The sequence below is a fragment of the Octopus sinensis genome, linkage group LG25 (genome assembly GCF_006345805.1).
Source record: "Octopus sinensis linkage group LG25, ASM634580v1, whole genome shotgun sequence".
NCBI lineage: Eukaryota > Metazoa > Mollusca > Cephalopoda > Octopoda > Octopodidae > Octopus > Octopus sinensis.
Window position 1 is genome coordinate 3577998 of NC_043021.1, and position 21622 is coordinate 3599619.

Consider the following 21622-nt stretch of genomic DNA (forward strand, 5'->3'; position numbering starts at 1 on the left):
CAGGAGGCTACACCAGGCCCAGTCTGATCTGGCAGTGTTTCTACGACTGGATGCCCTTCCTAACGCCAACCACTCCATGAGTGTAGTGGGTGCTTTTTACGTGCCACCGGCACAGGTGCCAGATGGAGCTGGCAAACGGCCACGGACGGATGGTGCTTTTTACTTGCCACCGGCACGGGGGCCAGGCGAGGTTGGCAACGGACACGATCGGATGGTGCTTTTTACATGCCACCGGCGAGAGAAAATATGAAGCTATTATAAAAAAGGAAAATGACTTTAATCTCTTCCATAGTTTTGTGCAGTGGGTAATATTTTCTCTTTTCAGGTTTATTGGAGAATTGTTTAAAATGAATATGGTGAAATTAGACATAATGCATGGTTGTCTGGAAAGGTTGTCATCATCTACAGACGAAGAGAAACTAGAATGTATGTGTAAATTGTTATCAACGGTTGGAAAAGTGATAGAGAGTAAAGCGAAGGTAAATATTTTGGATTTCAATTTTGTAGATTTTGTTGCATGGTCGTTTGTAGGAGAAGCTTTCAATATCCAAATTAATCATTGATTCTAGATTGAATCTGTTCTCATACCATCATGTTTTAACAAGCATTTGAAAACTTTTAATGTAATAATTTAACATAACTAGTGGAGGCGCATGGCTCAGTGGTTAGAGCGTCGAGCTTACGATTGCGAGGTTGTGAGCTCGAATCCCGGACCGGGCTGCGTGTTGTGTTCTTGAGCAAGACACTTTATTTCACGTTGCTCCAGTTCACTCAGCTGTAGAAATGAGTTGCGACGTCACTGGTGCCAAGCTGTATCGGCCCCTTTTGCCTTTCCCTTGGATAACACTGGTGGCGTGGAGAGGGGAGGCCGGTATGCATGGGTGACTACTGGTCTTCCATAAACAACCTTGCCCGGACTTGCCCTGGGAGGGTAACTTTCTAGGTGCAATCCCATGGTCAGTGTCGTGACCGAAGGGGTCTCAGATATCAGTGGTTTTGATTTATTTAAAATACTGACTGTTTCTTGAGTTTTTTTTAAGATCTGCATCCAGATTTTAGGTCCTAGCAAATTCAATAAATATACGTACCAATAAATGTCCTGAGAATAGATTTAAGTATTTTGTTTTATCGGGGTTCAACTTTTGATGTGATAATGAGGCTTGTGCCTGTTAAAAGTTATATAGAAAACCAGGAACAAATAGGTTAGAACTATATGAAACATGGGGTTTTCTGGTGTCTGTAAGTGAAGCATAGGCAGTGAGTATAGTTGTGCTATAGAAAAAGGTGAGTATACCAAGACAACTGAATTGAGAAAAATGCTGATTATTCAAATGAGTGGCTGATATGTATGTATAAAGGAGACATCTACATTGATATAGAAATGTCAGCACACTTCATCCATTAACAACAGGAGGTTGCCATAGAGGTTAGTCATGGAAAATAGTGAAATGGGATAACACATAATTAAGTGTTGTGGAGTGATGCTATAATGCAAACTTGTCCTAACCACATCATCATAAAAAAGATGGTGTTAAAAAACAGTTGTAGACAGCTCAAGGCCAGTTATGGGCTGGCTCGGGCCACTGCTGTTTTACTGTGTCCAAGACTTTTCATTCTGAAACGATCTCGTTTGTTAACTATGGGCACTGTAAGGGAGAAGGTAATCAGTTGGAACACCATATCTTGCAATTCTCCGTCTTTTACATATGTCTACAGAAGACAAAACTGACAAAATATATTGTGCCAATTCTGAGATTACACGCTGAGACTTGGTTGAGTTGTAGAATTACTTCCTCAAAATACGATCCAGTTCTGACCATGTTTAAGATATTTTAGCAACAGAGTTTTGGGTGACTGTTGTATTTAAACCTCTCCCATACAACTTCTTTTGAACCACCAAAAATGAGGCCTACAATGTAATATTTGCCAAAATCTCTCAATAAGCTCTCTTCTCTGAAACCTTTCTCTGTGGTACTTACTGCTACCTGTTCTAATTACTCTGAAGAAATATGAGGTATGAACATTCTAAAAGTAAAAGTATCTAATGTGATTTTCTTGCTGTAGGTAAATTTTCACTTTGTCCATATTTGATAGTAAAAATTCTGTTTCAATTCCCTTTCAGCCAATGTTGAGTTTCAGTTGTTTTCTATCTTTTACCTGTGTCTCTTGATTATGATTTTAGAATGAGGAAATGAATCGTTACTTCAAAGACATAAGAGCAATTGTTGGAGCCCGGGAAACATCCTCTCGCATTCGATTTATGCTTTTGGATCTTATTGATCTACGCAAAAACAAATGGGTTCCCCGGCATGCAGAGAAAGGCCCCAAGACCTTGAAAGAACTTCACCAGGACATAGAGAACGAAGAGATTGAACACCGGTTGAAGATGGACGCTGCTGCTGCCAACCAGCATCAACTGTCATCATATTCTTCTCAACGGAATCGAGGGGGGCGTGCTGGCTCAATGGGACCTCTCACACCACCACAGGCTAACGACAGTGATGGCTGGAATACAGTTGGAGGAGGACGAACTCTTAGGGCACCAATCGACCCTAGCAAAATGTGGTTGCCTAAGGTGAATATCTTGCATATCATTAAATTCTTCCTGCATTTGTCTTTTTAACCACCACCTCTCCTTCCAAATTAAAAGGTTTAGCCATACCGAGTGCCTCAGGCTAAATTATGAACTATTTTTAGAGCTTCTTTGATTGTTGAAAATTAATACAATTCTTGTTCTTTGCACCTTTTATAGAATTTAGTTTACACTGACCAATCATTATGCTCTACTCTTTCCTTGGTTTTAGATAAACTTGATTCTTGTGCATGACCTCTGGCCATATTGAGGGACTGCCTTGAAGGGTTCAGTTGAACAAATTGACCCAGTGCTTCTTTTTAAAATCTGATGCTTCTGTTGACTTTTTTTTTTTATTTCTTTACTGCCCTCAAGGGGCTAAACATTGAGGGGACAAACAAGGACAGACAAAGGGATTAAGTCGATTACATCGACTGCAGTGCGAAACTGGTACTTTATTTATTGACCTTGAAAGGATGAAAGGCAAAGTCGACCTCGGCGGAATTTGAACTCAGAACGTAGCGGCAGACGAAGTACCGCTTAGCATTTCACCCGGCATCCTAACGATTCTGCCAGCTTGCCGCCTTTCTGTTAACCTCTTTTGCCATACATTATGTTATGAAGAGGTAAACAAGCCAACTTGAGATTGTTAAGCAGTGTTGGGGACACTGCTTAACACACATACACAATAGATTTTCACACATTTTTTTGTCTGCCAGATTCACTCGCAAGGCATTAATGAAAGACAGTTGCCCAAAGTGCCATGCATTAGGACTGAACCCAAAACCACATGGTTGCAAAGCTAGCTTCTTGACCACACAGCCATGCCTGCACCACTCTAGATTTTATAATCATATAATGTTTATTTCCCTTTTCCATTTTTATTTTATATTTACTATTTCTTTTTTGTTCTTTTTCTGTCTTCCAGAGTAAGAATGATGACAGTATACAGTTGTGTCCAAGTGTTGGTTCTAACAAATTCGGTATGTGGGGCCGTGGTAGTACGGGGGGAGGCAGCAGCCGTGGTTCAAATAATCAACAGAACGACAGACTCACAACAACACCAACTAATAGGTGATTATTTATTAACTATTACTTTTGACCCTTTCATTGTTATATTTTTGCCTTTTGTTTCCATTAAATTTGAGATTAATGAATAATCTCTTCAAATAACTTATTTTCAGGTTCTCGGCTTTGTGCGGTGATGATGAAGATTTATTTAATATGATTGGAAGTAGTGGTCAAGAAAACAGGCCAGAAATGTTTGCTCGTGGAGGCATGGGTAATCGCCGAAGTGGATCACGTTCTGGTGTAGGACCTTCACCTGGTCAATCTGGCCGCAATCAATTTAGTGGTTTTCGTGGAAAGACATTGCCTCGCAGATTTTCGCAAGAGGACAGAAATGTTCAGAGACGTGGCTCAAAGTAAGTATGTGCCTGCCACCCTGCTGCTATTCTGTTGGGGCTCTTGTATTAATGAACTTGATATTAAAATGACATGCCCGTACTGCAACTGTACTTCCACCACTGCCCCCTTATGTATTGTAGTCATGTATCTCTTCTGTAGTGACATACCTGTGGCTGTCCTTGGTATAAAGCCACCTCCCCCTGTTCTATATTCTTACTCAGTTGAAGAATCAAATATATGGAGCATGTAAGCAGCATATTGGGTATATTGGGCATATATTTGTGCCCCAGCATCACTCACATTAATAATAATAATAATAATAATGGTTTCAAATTTTGACTCCAGACCAGCACTTTTAGAGGAGGGGCTAAGTTGATTACATTGACCACGGTACTCAACCGGTACTTATTTTATTGACCCCGAAAGGATGAAAGGCAAAGTTGACCCTGGCATGCTAATAATTCTACCAGCTTGCCACCTTTAATAATAATAATAATAATAATAATAATTCTATCTGTGGGTATAATTGATCAGTTATTAGCAGAATAGGCTATAATATACATTTATATATATATATATATATATATACACACACATATATGTATGTATGTATGTACATACATGTGTGTGTGTGTGTGTGTGTGTATATATATATATATATATATACACACACACACATATATGTATGTATGTATGTACATACATGTGTGTGTGTGTGTGTGTATATATATATATATATATATATATATATATATATAAATAAAGAGACCGACAGAATAAGTGTTAGGCTTACAAAGAATAAGTCTTGGGGTTGATTTCTTAAAAAGGCTATTTCTGTTGACTGGATCAACTGGAACCCTTGCCATCATAACCAATGGAGTGCCAGTCAAAAAAAAAAAAAAAAAAGAGAGAGATTAACACCAGTGTGGTTCCATTATGAAAAAGATATCAAATGCTTAGAGGCATTTTAAGTCTGTGCTGTTCTCCATCAAAGCTTACTTCTGTTATTGATTTGTAACAAAATAACTTTTAGTAAGATGAAGACTTGTGTGATAGTTTGAAAGTGCTTGGGAATGGTTTATCAGAGTTGGGGATGCAGTGTCCAACCTATGCTAGCATATTGCATGGAAAAATAAATGTTTATGATGACAGCTACTTATGTATATATGTATATATATAATACAATTACAGAAAATAAAAATGAAACATTGTTATATATTTATAGTGATAATCTCACTCCTTTAAGAGGTCAGACTCGTGAGGACAGTCGGTCTCGGAAAATCCGCAGTCGAGAAAATAGCAGAAATCGCAGTATGCACACTCCAATTGGCAGTCGAGAAAGCAGTCAGAATCGGCAGTCTGTACTTCATTCGAGAGAGAACTCTCGGGATTCGAAAATGGCAAGTTGTGAAAATGGCATGTTTCAAGAGAATAAACCATTAAATTATGATACCAGCAATTCTACTTCAGACTACCCCACAAAGCATGAGAAAATAGAGTTGGCAGCAGCACAGAGTAAACCCATTAGTGAAGCTGAGGTGAAGAAGAAGACCATGTTTATTATTGATGGTTACTTAAATAACAAAGATCTTGAGGTAAGTAGTTATACACTTTCTTTTATGTGCATGTTCTACGTAATTTAAGAAACATTGAGTGGAAATTTGCTACATGGATGCAGATGTCTTTAAAATAAAACTGGATCTCTTCCTGTCGGGTGTCCCGGATGAACCAACTTCACGGCGGGAGGTGCAGATGAGGGCAGCTGCATCGAACTCTCTCATGCACCAAATGTCAATTGCTAAAAAGCATTCGTGAAGTAAAATCATGTAGCAACACTGAATGGCGGTGCCCCAGCATGGCCACAGCTCGTGAGCTGAAACTAGATAAAATAAAATATAAATTTTCACCATATATATTAACTATAAAATATAGTCAAAATTGTGCAGTGAATGGCAGCAAAGAAAATAAATGTTAGATGCTGATGATGATGAATCATCAGAGCCTCAAAGAAATGTGAATGCAATGAGACAATAATGATAATGATAATAATAATGATGATGATGAATGATTGTGTACAGTGCTCAGGTGCACCACAACTTGTCAGAAAGTGCGTATAAAGCATATGCAGTAATGTACAAATGTCTGGAAAGCGAACAGTGTATGAGTCAGATACATGCTTACATGTGTATGAAGGGGAGAAAATCAGGTGTAGTGTTGGCGAATCTCAGAAAGCATGGAAGTGTTGAAGGATGCAGTGCTCCGACAACTAACAACTGAAGTCTGTTCCATGCTTCAGCAACTCTCAGCATGAAAAAATGTTTCTGAAAGTCATGGGAGCTGTGCTGTTTTCTGACTTTGTAAACATGTCCACGGGTGTTAGACGGGTGGAGTTTGAAGAGGTGCTCAGAGTTATTGTTTGTAAGATGGTTGATAATTTTATGGGTGTCTGCCAAGTCAGCTGCCAGACGTCGGAGTTTCAATTGCATAATTAATTAGTTGAAAACAATGTGACTGAATAAACAAGCTTTCTGAATGTGAAAAGGTTAAGGAATTGAGTGTTGGCTCTTTTTTTTCTTTACTTGTTTTATTGACACTATTGACTTGTATTTATTTGGTTTTTTCCATTCCAGGAAGTGGTGGTATCTCTCTCTAAATTGAAATCCTCAAGTAATCTCCAAGTGTTCATATCATCTGCTATCAGTCATGTACTTGATTTAACACAACCGGCTCGAACACACACTGGCTCCCTAATCTATCACCTCATGGATAATAAAACAATTTCTAAATCTGATTTCTTAAATGGGTAAGTAGCTGTTCAGTTTTATTATTTTGTATCTGTTGTATTCCGATGCTAAAGTATAGATAAGGTACATTCCACCAACTGTCCTAACAGACTAAGCATAACCTCATCACCACCTGTCCCCCCTTCTGGTCGACAGATTAAGGGTACATAAGTTACATAATTTGCTTCAAACCTGCAATTTAAATAACAAACCTATTTTTGATCTTATTGAGGTAAGTGTTTTTGCAGATATTTATGCTGATAAAATAATTTCACTCCCTAATGATAATAAATGCACAATTCTGTCTGTCCGTCCATCTGGGATCCCTGTATCTTAGTCTACATTTGCTCTGCATAGACATATTATACCTTTTGGGGATCATTATGATCCTGGGATTGAAAATCTGCCCTTCATTTGATCCTTGAACATCCAGCATTGGGATCTAATTTAAAAGCATTTGCTCTATACAGAATAAAATTCCATATGTTTTGTTTATATTCTAGTAACTTCATGAGATGTAGTTATTGTGGTTCTCAGTCACATGAAATCGGATCAAAAATAAGATAACCACTATTATTGAATGTTTCTATAGGCATTGGTACAACTGTGTGGTTCAAGTTTGTTTCCTAGCCACATGGGCAAATGTTTTCTACTATAGCTGTGGGTGGCCAAAGCTTTGAGAGCACATTTGACAGAGAGAAACTGAAAGATGTCTGTCGTGTGTATGTGTCTCTCTCCTTGTCCCGACCTCGTGTATTAATTGTTAATGAGTGTCACTCTTCAAACAGTTGTGTTTGTTTAAAATTTTTTCTGGAAACCTGTTCAACCATGATGAAAACTACTTTGCTTGGAAACAGGTGAGGGTCAGCAACAGAAAGGACATCGGGGCTTGGAAAATCTGCTTTAACATATTCGATGTGACCCATGCAGCTTTGGCAAAGTGGACATTAAAACTATGATGTTGACAATGTTGACTTTTAAAAAATCATTGGTGTTAGATAGAATAGCTTGACTGATCCCTCCTTTGTGCATACGACAATTAAGGTTTTACAGCTTTAGAAAAAGTAAGCCAAGCCTTTGGGTGCACAGGAAATAGTAAAGCTTCTAAGTATCTAGTGGAAAGAAAATTTGAAGCGTAGCAGACAGTCCTTACTATCTCAAAAATCAAGTTTTGAATGATGAATATTATCTAATATACTACTTCTAGGACTGCCATCTCTGATTTCTCTTGCCAGTATACTGAAATGGGTTTTTTTATATTTTAGTTTTGTTGTTGTTAAGCCTGCTCCTCTGTTGTTCAGTGTTTGGTTTTTTTTTATCATTTTAGCATGAACAATGTTTTGGAATATGCTGAAGATCTGGAGATTGATGTACCAAGAATATGGACATATTTTGCTCAATTAATTTCTTCCTTGCTGGGCGAGGGAAGACTACCTTGGACAATTTTAAAAGAGATTGTCGAGCCCTTAAAAACTACAAATAAAGGAGGCGTTTTCATTGCTGAAATACTCAAAGAACTCGTCACTCGAATGGTAACAATCAACCTTATTTGTGTGTGTGTGAGTGAGTGAGAACGCACGTGTGTGGTTTGAACTCAGAATCCCTGTCACGGTTTCGTTCCATTGCCCAGCTGTTGATCATTACAGACCCTCATGTTGTAATAAACATGTTTAATCTATTGTTTTACTGAATGACCGGTTGAAGTTTGCTGATTCTTTTACATTTCTGTTGTTTCCATTATAAAGACGCACAACCATAAGGTTATGGGGCCCAGGCACTCGATCAGAAGTTGCTTGTTTGTTTGTACCCATGAACAAAGTACTTAGCTTGCTCTTAAGTCTAAGTCCTGTTGAACCCTTTAGAATTCAAAATGAATCCTTATTTATTTACATTGCTTTGAATTAATCGTGCATTATCCTGTAGCTATGAGATTTTGGTGGGGTGACTTACTTTTTACAATGGTATTGTAGAGTTGGTATGAAAGGCCAGATCTGACCATTAGGAATTTGTATTTTTATTTTTTTTGTATCATTAATCCCTTATATTCAATCTGTTTTGTGTTTGAACTGACTGGATCCAGGCTCTCACACCTACCCTATAATGTTGTTCTAAAAATGAACAACCAAACCATCGAAATCTGAAAACTACAATATGATGCATGATTAATTCAAAATGTGAATAGAGAAGCATTACATTTGATAGAAAAATCAGACTGCTTAAAGGGTTAGGTTACAAGTAAATGATAATTTGATTGTTCATGGGTACAAACGACCTAATGTTCAAGTCGTTTAAGAAAATAGATGAGGCCTGAGATAAAAATAATAATAATACATTTTAAAAATCGACATAGTTTATTTTGATTGTGTGTGGCAAAAGTTGCTGGGCTGGATTACTGGGTACATCCAGCCTCAATGTTCTTGTTTTGTGTTCAAACCAACCATATCCAGCCTCTCCTTACAATATTATTCCCAAAAAATAAAGACAATCACATCTTCAAAATCTTGAAGCTACAAGATATTGCATGATAATTTTTTTTTTAATGTGGATAAATAAGCATTACATTAGATAAATAAATCTGAATATTAAAAGGTTGATAGTAGTGGATGGTGAAGATCTCTAGGATGAAAATAGGAACCATAGGTAACATCTGTACTGTATAATTAGTGTTTCATTTGCAAGGTATATCCACTTGCATCTATAGTGTAGTCATCATCATTGTTCGACCGGGGTCGAGACAATGGAATTTACCATGCTACGCCAGACTTCACGGTCCATCATAGCATTACGGAGGTCCTGTTGCCGGATGCCTGTATCCCTGGAGATTTCATCTGGGTAGGAGAGTGTGCGCCCTCTGGTACAGCGAGTAGATGGCTTCCAGAGGAGAAGAATAGAAATTACTTCTTTTCAGCTCTACAACAATGTCCAGCAAACTGGACTTTCCTACCTTTCACAAGAAATGACACAGGTGGTAGTTTCCCATATATTTGCATTTTGGTTGGATGGCACTTCCACGAGAGATTTTGAACTCTCATAAGGAGACAAGTGTAAGTTCCATCCAACCGCCTCTCAAGCTTCTTTGATAACATCCAGGTTTCTGAGCCATATAGTAGAATTGGTTCGACTGTGGCTTTGAAGATTTCAAGTTTGAAGTCTTTATTTAGATTTGATGACCAGATCTTATGCATGTCATTACAGGCTGACCAGGCCATACCCTTTCTGGAATCATTCACAAGCTCCTGTGATCTGTAAAAGATATGAGACTCAGCATTCTAACAACTAATAACGAGCATACATGAAAAATAATTAGAAACAAGATTTTGAGTTCAAACTTGAACGACCAGTATCAGTTACTTGCAGAATTATGTTGCCGTATATTTTCAGATTTGACTATTTGTTACATAATGATTTTGTATCCTCCTGTTTAGGGTGAACAAAAAGTACAAGAACTCTGGAAATCATTTGATTTAAAACTTTCTGATTTCTACAAGGCTGAAGATATGTCCAAGTTTATTTCAGACCATGTAAGTAAAACCTGATTTTCCTGCAATGTTGTGTATTTATTTCTAATGTTTTCTTTTGTCTTTCTGTGTATCATCTCAGTGTTTCGACCATAAGACATAACTAATATTTGATTTGGCTGGGATGAAGTGGAAATACTTCAGATCGTTACTGGCAGAACCGTTAGCACGCCGGGCGAAATGCGTAGCCATATTTCGTCTGTTGTTACGTTCCGAGTTCAAATTCCGTCGAAGTCGACTTTGCCTTTCATCCTCACGGGGTTGATAAATTAAGTACCAGTTACGCACTGGAGTTGATGTAATCGACTTAATCCCTTTGTCTGTCCTTGTTTGTCCCCTGTGTGTTTAGCCCCTTGTGGGCAGTAAAAAAATAAATATCTTCTCAGCTAGAAACGTCAACAACACCAACTTCAGGAAAGCAGCCAGCCACCTGATAAGCAACCAGTCAGGGGCTGTGCTAACCAGCTTGATTATACTCTCACCAGACAGTGGGATGCATGGTGGCTCTTAAATACAAAGACCCTCCCTGGGGAAGAATGTACCCCACCCCCAGCACAGACTAGTCATTAGTGACTTTAGATTCCAGGCCAGAAGGATGCCGAGAAGCAGATCAATCTAGAAATGAAAGATTTGGAAGTTTAAAGACCCTTCATATGGTCAGATTTAGGGACATCCTAACTGAGAAATTTAATGAGGAGGAGGAGGAGCTACAAACTTGTGACATAGAGGGCAACTGGGAATTCCTGTGGGACAGCTTACTGAGTGCCACAGACCAAATCTGCGGCTGGTGCAAAGTCCCTTCCAGACCTTGGGTAACCTGCCTTGAAGGGATTTTAGTCAAACAAATCAACCCCAGTACTGATATGTTGTAATTTTTGTTTTCTTTTTTTTTTTCTTTTTAGAAATTGGAATTCATGTTTGACAAAGATAATCCTGACTGTTTGTTAAATGATTTTGAGAACAAGTTACATAATTTGCTTGAAACCTGCAATTTAAATAACAAACCTATTTTTGATCTTATTGAGGTAAGTGTTTTTGCAGATATTTTATGCTGATAAAATAATTTCACTCCCTAATGATAATAAATGCAAAATTCTGTCTGTCTGTCTGGAATCCCTTGTATCTTAGTCTACATTTGCTCTGCATAGACATATTATACCTTTTTGGAACCAGGATGATCCTGGGATTGAAAATCTGCCCTTCATTTGATCCTTGAACATCCAGCATTGGGATCTAATTTAAAAGCATTTGGGTTGCCATTTTTAGCAGGTAAAATTTGGCAGATTCACGCCATCTTGGTTGGTATTTGTCAGATGACGTCAGAGATCAAGGGGAGATAAATGACATTCACTTCATTAATTTTATGTTGAGATAAGAACTTTGGGATAAATTGGCCAAACGGTTGGAATTCAAATTGGGACTGGAACAATAGAATGATGGCATTACAGAATTAATCCTCATCCATCCTTAACTGCTGATCAAACACCACCGGGGCATATAGTCATGCTATTTAGCACTCTTTAGTTTGGGGCTGCAGGCCCAATTATCCCTCTGCAAGAGCTAACTTAAAAGTCCCCTTGGAGTGTAGCTTTTATGGTAAGTAAAAATAAAAATAACCACAAATATTTCTTGTAACAATACCAAACTGTGGTAACGTTGTAGTGTAGATTAATGAAAGCTAGTCCTGTTTATTTAAACTCTAGAATTTGATAGTTTATTTATTTTAGTACTTAATGTGGTCCTCAACCCGGGCCCATATGGCCCCCTGAGGGTCCATGTAAGATTTTTGAGGGTCTCTACAACAAAATAATGAATTGGAGATCCACAATAGTATTTTAAGTGCTCCTAAAAAAAACTTGCTTTAGATGTATGCATTGGTGTGTATAGTGAAGGCACGTGGCTTAGTGGTTAGGGTATTCAGCTCACAATCAAAAGGTTGCAAGTTCAATTCCCGGCAATGCATTGCGTCCTTCAGCAAGACACTTTATTTCACATTGCTCCAGTCCACTGAGCTGTCAAAAATGAGTTGTACCTGTATTTCAAAGGGCCAGCCTTGTCACACTGTGTCATGTTGAATATCCCTGAGAGCCACGTTAAAGGTACTCATGTCTGTGGAGTGCTCAGCCACTTGCATGTTAATTTCATGAGCAAGCTGTTCCATTGATTAGATCAGCTGGAACCCTTGTCGTTGTAACCAATGGGATGCCATTGGTATGTATTGCAGATTTCTTTCTCTAACGCAGTGCTTTTCAAACTTTTTGCTGGAGCGGAACCCCAAGGAAACATTCCACTGGTTTCGAGGAACCCCATGTGCAATAATTTAATAGTCTTATGCACACATATATCTGCACAGGAGAATTAAAAATTACTGTCGATTTTAGCAGTTCTGTAACTTCTTGCGGGAACCCCTGGACTGTACTGGCGGAACCCTGGTTGAAAACCACTGGTGTAACGTATTACATAGTTCAGCATACACAAGTTAATGTGTGACAAGCAAAATAAGAAGTTTGAAAGTTTCTATAAAACTTGTTTTTAAATAGTGAATGGTTAGGGCGGGGGGGGGGGGGTTGTCCACCAGAAGAAAATAATATTTCAAAAATGTCTGTAAATAAAAAAGGGTTGAGAACGCCTGGTTTATGCAACTGTATTTAAATTCTGTTGTTGTTTGAAGCTCTGATTAGTATTTTATTTTGTATCTAGGAACTTCAGCAACCTCTTATAGAGACGGAGGAATTCATCAGGATTCTTATGACTGAAATTTGCTCAAGTGCAATTGTCGGTAAGAAAACACTACTGTCCATTTTCTGAAATATTTGTTTAGCATACGTATGGCTGTGAGGTTAAGAACTTTGCTCTCCAGCCATGTGGTCTTGGGCTCAGCACTTCAGGCAAGTGTCTTCTATTATAGCCCCTGGGCCAACCAAAGCCTCGTGAGTGGGTTCAATAGTTGGACGACTGAAAAAGTGTTGTGTTTGTGTCATATGCTTGCCGAGACATCATGTAATGGTTATCAATGAATGTCATCATAACGCAGGTGAGGTTTTTCGTTTTCAGTCTTTCATGAGAAACATGTCCAGGTATAAGTAAATATTATCTTGCTTGGAAACAGGTGAGATTATCAGTTGGCATAGCGTCAAGCTGTAGAAAATCTGCCTCTCAAAAATTCCATCTCACCATACAAGAATGGAAAAGTGGGCATTAACCCTTTAGTGTTCAGATTATTCTGTCAAATGTGATGTTTGTTTATTTAAAATGGTTTGAATTAATCCTGCATTATCTTGTAGTTTAGCGATTGCAGTGATGTGATTTTTTAAAGTTTTAGAATGACATTGTAGGGCTGGAGAAAACAACCAATACACACTGTGGTTGACATTACGAAGGGCATCCAGCTGTAGAAAGAAACCTTGACATTAGGGTCTGAGTCTTAACACCTTACTCTACTTGCTCCTTATTAACTAGCAAAATAATAAAAAAAATTTTTTTCATCTTTCTTCAATTTTTCAGAGAGTAAAGTTTCGAAGAGTAAAATAAAAACAAGATGTGAAGTCTTGCTGAAATATCTTGGCCAAAAGCCTAACCTGCAGTTACAGGCCCTCTATTCATTGCAAGCTCTGGACGTCAAGTTGGTGCATCCACCTAGTAAGTTTCATGTTCGACCCTCTCCTATTCAGACTACTCTTATCAAATCTAATGCCCATTTATTCACATTCTGTTGATATTTTTTGTTAATCTCTCTTTCTCTCCTTGAATATTTTTTTCCAAATACAGGTGTTTTGAGAATGATGTTTGAAACCTTGTATGACGAAGATGTAATAGCGGAGGATGCCTACTTCCAGTGGGAGAAAAGCGAAGATTCACCTGGCAAAGGTGTTGCTTTGAAACAGGTTGCAGCGTTCCTCACCTGGTTGCATGAAGCTGAAGAGGATGATGATTGAAAAAAATGAAAGAAAGAAAGAAAGAAAGAAAAAAAACAAACAGAAAACAAATAAACAAAGAAAAACAGCACACACACACAAAAAGGGAAAGTCTTATGCCTTTTTCTTAAGTGAATAAGGCTGAAACTGGATCACATACCTTGATACCTCTTTGATTTCTTCAAGCAGATCAGTTCCTGTTTTGTCACCAGTTGCTGATGATACTGTTAATACTGCTATTACTGCTATACTCTCCAGGAATAGGGTTTTTTTGGGGTTTTTTCTTCAATATTTGTGCTGTATTGCATCACTACAAGCCTATATTACCCTTCCGTTTTAGAACAGTCACAGAATAAGGATTAAAATGAAAAAGAAAAAAAGGGAAATGTGTTTGACTCTTGTTTCACATCAAGTGTATCTGTGCATGTGTGTGTTTGTGTGTTGTGTATATGTGTGTGTTTGTGTGTTGTTTTTAAACATGTAAGCATACACGTGAAATATCAGATTTGCTCCAATTTTAATGGAATTTTTCTTATTTACCTTTTTTTATGACAATTAAAACAGTTTTCTAAAGTTTCAAAATATAAAAATGGAAACAGAAATTTAGTATGTCATATATTGGAGTCTTTCATTGCAGATGCATACACACACATTTTATATATGTGTATATATATATATACATACATACATACATACATACATACACACACCCTCACACATGTGTTTGTGTGTATATATATGTATTTGTGTGTGTATGAAATAGATTTCTCTAATGATATTCTATCTGAATTTTGAAGCAAATTATCAAAGTTTGTATGCCATGGATTTACAAAATTTCTTCACCTTTTAAAAATTATTTAAACCCAAGTTAAATGTGGTCTCTAATTTTTATTCCTGAAAACAAAAGTTGATTTAACACATACACATGCACACACACACACACATATTGGAATTAATTTGTTTCTTTCTTGTATTGTAAAAGTAATTAAGTTGAAACTGAGAAAAAGTAATGATTGTGAAGTAATGATTGTATTAATTCAGATTAAATGCAATTTGAAAAAAAAAAAAAATTTTTTTTTTTCGAGGACTGTAAATGAATAACAATTTTTAGTATTTTCTCTCAAGAATCTGAAATGTGCACCTTCCTGCATCTATTGGTGCTAAATTACATTTGCACATGCTATTTCTGATGGACACAAAACAAAAGTTTTTTTTTTAAAAAAAAAATATATATATATATATAGTCAAATTAATTAAAACTTGGCTTTTCTTCCAATATTTGGAAAGTTAAGGGACAAAAGAATATTGAAAAATAAAACAAATGCATGTTCATATTTGTGATGTGTTTTGTGTTACGGTGTGCAAACATGGCAACCACTGTATTATATATATATCTATATATATATATATGTATATATATATATATTATATATATATATATATATATATATATATATTATATGCATGTGTTCACGAACCCACCAATAGATATTTAATGTGATAAATTGACTCACTGTACAGTGTTTGACATTTTTATTGTTTGTATTTTCTCAAACTATTTTCTAGTGTTGAAATCGGATACCATAGCTTCCCCCACCCCCTCTCCCCATCCTCCAACATGTTCTCTTGCAATGTAAAAGCTACTTGGAGGTTTAAAAGTACAACACCCCTCTGGTGGACAGAGCACATTTTATATTGTAAAATTTAGATATTAAATGTATCGCTATATTTTTAAATGGCAATTCTTAAAACATTTTTAAAAAGCACACAGTTGAATTTTAGAAGAGTGGAAGAAAAGAAAAAAACAACAAAAACGATGTTTTTTTTTTCCCTTTTGTTTTTTGTTTAAATTAGTGGGAATTATTCAATTGTTGATAGGAAGTTTGAAAAATAGACCAATGTTTTAAATTATTGATTGTGCCAGCAGACATCTGGTTGTTCAAACACAATTTACACTTTAAAAAAAATTCCACATTTTGGCTACTTCACAAGAGCTTTTTTTTTTTTTTCCAATAAATAACCCCGCCCCCCTGTATATCTAACTTATTTTGCTAAAGCACTTTCAATGATGAACTCTATGTATTTACACACACACACATATAACATACATACACTTTATAAAAGAAAACTATTTCTTCCCCTTGCTGGTGACTGGTTTAATTTTGTTTTTTTTTATTTTTTATATATTTGTTTAAACCAGTTCCTAGACTTAGTGTTTTTTCAACCCCTTCAAAAAACAAAAAAAAAAAAAACAAAAAAAAAAAAAACTGAAAAGAAAACAAAAAAAAAAGACATTGTGATTGTGGGGTGTGCTGGAACACCACTTACAAGAGATGGATTTATCTTGTCAATACGTACATACAATCATTAGAATTTACTTCGGTCAACAAACAATCAGATTACACTAACCCCAACAAGTCTTTCTCTGGAGTGTTCCCCCTCCCTCACTCCACATGACTTAATTCTTTATTCCCCCACCCCCCTTCTTGTTAATATGGCTTTAAAACGGAATTTTTAAACCAAAAGCTATTGTGCATGAAATTCCTATTCTTGTATCCTTTAGTGTTTAAATTTTATTTTTCAGTTTTATATACACACATATATGTATGTATATATATATGAATGTATGTATGCACACGTGTTTGTGCATGTTGGTATGTATATAAAAGATTCAATTACTTTACAGTGTATATTGCTGATATACTTCTCAGTTAATGGTCACACCTCTGTTGTGTTGTCCACACATGAATACGTACACACATGCATATGCACATATCTCTGTGAGTGTGTGTGTGTGCGCATACATGCAAGCTCAGTGTACATAATCTGAAATAAAATTTGAGGCGTGGAAAGCAAGCAACAGAAAATATTATTTAGAAGAGGAGGCAATAGAATGTAGACTAGTAAAAAAAATAAAAGGAAATATTTAATTAAAAAAATTTTTTTTTTTTTAGTTTATATATATATATTTATATTTTTTTTGTAATTACACATTTCTCTTAACGCACTGAAATTGCCCTTTCAAAAAAAAATTGTCCCAGTCTTACTTACTGTACAGTGTTTGAAAATAAGTGTTTTTCTACAGCTAGTCAAATTGTTGCTTGCAAAATATTTCTTTCCCTTTCCTTGTGTTTTGCATTCACTTTTAATTCAACTCTTAACACACTTTGCCTCCTCTAAATTTTGTATTTTTACTTTCTGTCCCTTTTGTCTTTGAATAATTTCAAGTTTCAAGCTAACATGTTGCTTTGTAACTTGGAGATGAAGAAAGAAAGAAAGAAGAGTCCAATGGTTTGAATTATAATTATTTTAGCCCTTCCTCCTCTCCCTATTTTTTTTTTTCTTCACTTATTTTAAATTTCTAAATACTTTAATATAAATAATTTTTGTATTTTTAATTGAAAAATAAAAATAAAAATGACCAAAGTTTTGAAAAATTTCTATCAGTCCTGTTTGGTTTTCTGTAGAATATTAGTCGGAAGAGAAGGAACAGTACATCCTTATTAAAATCATACAATCCTTAATTGTTTTTCTTCCAATGACTTTCAACACTTTGTGTGGATTACTGACTAAACGTATTTAATTACAAATCTTTTGGAGGTAGGATACCTTGTGATATCTCTATCAACTCCTCTCGTAAATTACTTACAATTAGTATACCTGCTTTCATATAGTAGTAGTTTCTTTTCACCTGTTGTTGGCCAAGTCTACCTAGGCAACAAATAGATATGTTTGAAACTCGTCACTGTAAAAAGCAACAAGCAAAGTTCATAACCGTTTAGTATTTAAACTGGCCATATCCTGCCCAAACATTGACCAGATCTAAACCTCTCATACCTACCCTACAATGTCATTCTAGAAATATACAAACACCCCATTGACATCTTGAAGCTACAAGATAATACATGGTTAATTCAAAGCAATGCGGCATGGCTGTGTGGTAAGAAGCTTGCTTCCCACATGGTTCTGGGTTCAGTCCCACTACATGGAACCTTGGGCAAGTGTCTTCTATAGCCTAGGCCTTGTGAGTGCATTCGGTAGATGGAAACTGAAAGAAGCCCGTTGTATATATCTATCTTTTCCCCCCATCACTGCTTGACAACCAGTGTTGGTGTATTTAGGTCCCTGTAACTTAGTGGTTCAGCAAAAGAGAACTGATAGAATAAGTACTAGGCTTAAAAAGTAAGTCCGGGGGGTCAATTTGTTTGACTAAAAATCATTAAGGCAGTGCTCCAGCATGGCTGCACTCGACTGACTGAAACACGTAAAAGAATAAAATAAGCAATGCATTTCACAAAGAAACCCGAATGCTCCTGGGTTAAGGGCTTAGAAAAGGCAGTGGTGACCCCATTCCAAAGCTCTGCCCACAGGATTTATCTGCAAATTTTCAATTAGTTGTTTTAACAATGATATCTATGTCAAAGTATTTAGGGTCCAGTAACTAAAACTTTTTTTTTTTTTTACCCCTTTTTGGGTTTTCAATGAATGAATTGCCACAGAAACTGGATGTGTTGTTGGGTGTGAGGAGCAGCAGTAAAACTTCATTATTGCAGCATCTCGGTGACTGTTGCAAGAGAGAAACTAGGTTGTCTGACTGATTTAATCTTTTGCTGCTGTGTATAATGAATGTGACATTTTCTTTACCACAATTTATCTGAAGATTAGTCTCCTTTTACGTCTGTGTGTGTGAGTGAGTGTATACAGTACCATGCAAAAGCCTTTGGCCGTTTTATGGTAACTTATTCGCACTGCATTTTTCACAGATGAAAACATTGGCCCCGTTGAAGTCATTTCCATACCTAATCATATTTTGTAGTAGGGGGTTCTGCTGGAACCCCATCGGCTAGGACAGCAACAGTCCCAGTTGATCTGATCAACAAAACAGCCTGCATGCAAAATTAACACGTAAGTGGCTGAGCACTCCACAGACACACATACCTGTTTCTTTACTACCCACAAGGGGCTAAACACAGAGAGGACAAATGGATTGAGTTGATTATATCGACTCCAGTGCATAACTGGTACTTAATTAATCGACCCCGAAAGGATGAAAGGCAAAGTCAACCTCAGCAGAATTTGAACTCAGAACGTAGTGACAGACGAAATACCGCTAAGCATTTTGCCTGGCGTGCCAACGTTTCTGCCAGCTCGCTGTCATACCCTTAACATAGTTCTCAGGAAGATTCAATGTGACAAGGCTGGCCCTTAGAATTACAGGTAGAACTCATTGTTTGCCAGCTGGAGCAACATGAAACAAAGTGTCTTGATCAAGAACAGCAATGCATCGTCAAGATTCAAATTCATGACCTTATGACCATAAGCCCGATGCCCTGACCACATGCTTCTAGTCTTACCCAGTAGAAGACAACCTCTAGTATATTCCATACCCAGTACAATCATTCTGTAAAGTAGATGGTGCTAAAAAGAGCATCAAGCTGTAGAAACCATGGCAAAAATAGAATGTATAAGTGAGATATTGCCAACATGACTAGAAAGTAGTAACTTTTGAGTCACTGTGATCCAGGTCAGATTTTATTCATTCAGCCCATGGTCAGCAATGAAAAAAGGAAGAAAATTGATGATGATGGTACTGTGTGTGTACAGGACCTCTGTAATGCTATGATGGACCGTGAAGTCTGGCGTAGCATGGTAAATTCCATTGTCTCGGCCACTGTCGAACAATGATGATGGTACTGTGTGTGTACAGGACCTCTGTAATGCTATGATGGACCGTGAAGTCTGGCGTAGCATGGTAAATTCCATTGTCTCGGCCACTGTCGAACAATGATGATGGTACTGTGTGTGTACAGGACCTCCGTAATGCTATGATGGACCGTGAAGTCTGGCGTAGCATGGTAAATTCCATTGTCTCGGCCACTGTCGAACAATGATGATGGTACTATGTGTGTGTGTGTGAATATGTACATATATGCATTAAAAAAAGCTAAAAAATTCTTTTAAAAACTGCCCGACATCCCTGACAATAATGTACAGCAACATTTATTTATTGACAAAAGCCTCATACAAAAACTCTTTTACATCAGACGCATTTTACATGGTGCTGTAAAATGATGGATTTTGGGAATATTGACGACTTTCAAGTTTAGATAATGGATGTGTCTTGCCTTGCAGCTTACGGACTTTACGACCTTCCTGTAAGGCACTCTGACTCAACGTGGGGACTCTCAATCCAGCAGAAGTGGAAGAAGAGGAGGTGGAGGACAAAGAAAATGTACAAGAGACGGAGGGAGAGGAAGTTACAGTGGATGTAGGTGATGATATTGCTGTTGTTGTTGCTGCCGCTGCTGCTGCTGTGGTGGTGGTGGTGGTGGTTGTGATGTTTGTTTGCAGTGGTGATGTAGAGGGAGCGATGTGTGTTGATGAAGATGAAGGAACCCCCAGATGCGGTTGACTGCCACAGATGCTGCTGGTGCTGGCGTCAACAGGCTTAGCACCACTCAGCACATTGGCAATTGGCAAGTTTTTTCCAGAAGCTGCAGATAGATCTGAAATGGCAGTTGGTGCAGCAGAAGAAGATGAAGTAGAAGAAGTAAGCAATTGGTTCCTTGTGCTAACGGTAGCACTATGAGGCAGCGGAAGACCTACAGGCTGTGTTGAAGAGTTACATTTTACAGTGGATTCACTTTCACATTGAGATGATTGGAACGGACTTCCTCCTCTGCCAGCTGAACCCATTGCTGTTGTTGTTGTTACTGGCTCAATAGGCTCCACTGTGGCCTTATCTGTTTCTGATTTAGGCTGTATAGCAGTGCTACCAGGTTCACTGATTAAGTTGGAATCAAACTTCCCAATCAGATGACGAACGATCTTTTTCCCTTTACCTGAGCCGTCTGCTGTGACGTCGTATAAAGTGGACTCGTCCAAACTTTTAGTTTTTAAAAACTGGTTTTTTTCAAGTTCAGCAGTTCGTTCCGGAATGGTTAAATTAATATCTAATGTTGAAGTACAGATGTTTTCAGGCAGCTGAGCTTCTCTTGCAGATGCTGCAACATTGCTACTCGCTTGCTGTTGCTCTGGTTCGGTCGCTAGCGTTTTGACAGACAAAGTTTGGGGGAGAGGTGTGCTATCCAAATTGCTGGACGGAAAACTAGCTTGTCTCGTAAGAGTAGACGCATCATTTTGAGAGGGTTTGGGCTGATGCTCGTCAGTTTCTTTGCTAAATTTATATAAGGATTCGGTGAAAAGTGAAGGGGTCTTTGTTGAATGAGGTAATGCTGTTTCGACACTTTCGGCAGTTGTTAGCGATTTCTTTGGAAGTTCTTGCGATTCTCTGTTCATCAGAATTTTTGGAGATACTTTATGCTGCTTAGATAAAGGTGGTTTGCCTTCCTCTGATTCCACTTTAGTTTTATTGCCAGAAAAGGACTGCAAATGGGCTACAGAGACAGATGGAGTTGAGGAGGTGGC

General features: G+C 37.4%; 2 protein-coding genes across 5 annotated transcripts in view; one reads left to right on the forward strand and one right to left on the reverse strand.

Annotated features, from left to right (window-relative positions):
* LOC115224199 (eukaryotic translation initiation factor 4 gamma 1) overlaps positions 1 to 16521 on the forward strand; it is a 78110-nt gene extending 61589 nt beyond the window's left edge. For all 3 annotated transcript variants that reach the window (XM_036513414.1, XM_029794963.2, XM_036513413.1), the window contains 12 exons: positions 326 to 479; positions 2183 to 2575; positions 3501 to 3646; positions 3757 to 3996; positions 5205 to 5574; positions 6610 to 6782; positions 8090 to 8294; positions 10188 to 10283; positions 11183 to 11305; positions 12981 to 13059; positions 13785 to 13919; positions 14049 to 16521. In XM_036513414.1, the coding sequence (XP_036369307.1) occupies positions 326 to 479; positions 2183 to 2575; positions 3501 to 3646; positions 3757 to 3996; positions 5205 to 5574; positions 6610 to 6782; positions 8090 to 8294; positions 10188 to 10283; positions 11183 to 11305; positions 12981 to 13059; positions 13785 to 13919; positions 14049 to 14215 (2281 nt within the window). In that variant the 3' untranslated portion in view covers positions 14216 to 16521. The remainder of the gene's footprint in view (positions 1 to 325; positions 480 to 2182; positions 2576 to 3500; positions 3647 to 3756; positions 3997 to 5204; positions 5575 to 6609; positions 6783 to 8089; positions 8295 to 10187; positions 10284 to 11182; positions 11306 to 12980; positions 13060 to 13784; positions 13920 to 14048) is intronic.
* Positions 16522 to 20146: 3625 nt separating this feature from the next.
* Positions 20147 to 21622, reverse strand: part of LOC115224237 (serine-rich adhesin for platelets) — a 126946-nt gene continuing 125470 nt past the window's right edge. For both annotated transcript variants that reach the window (XM_029795027.2, XM_029795028.2), the window contains one exon: positions 20147 to 21622. This exon is cut by the window's right edge and continues 224 nt beyond it. In XM_029795027.2, the coding sequence (XP_029650887.1) occupies positions 20246 to 21622 (1377 nt within the window). In that variant the 3' untranslated portion in view covers positions 20147 to 20245.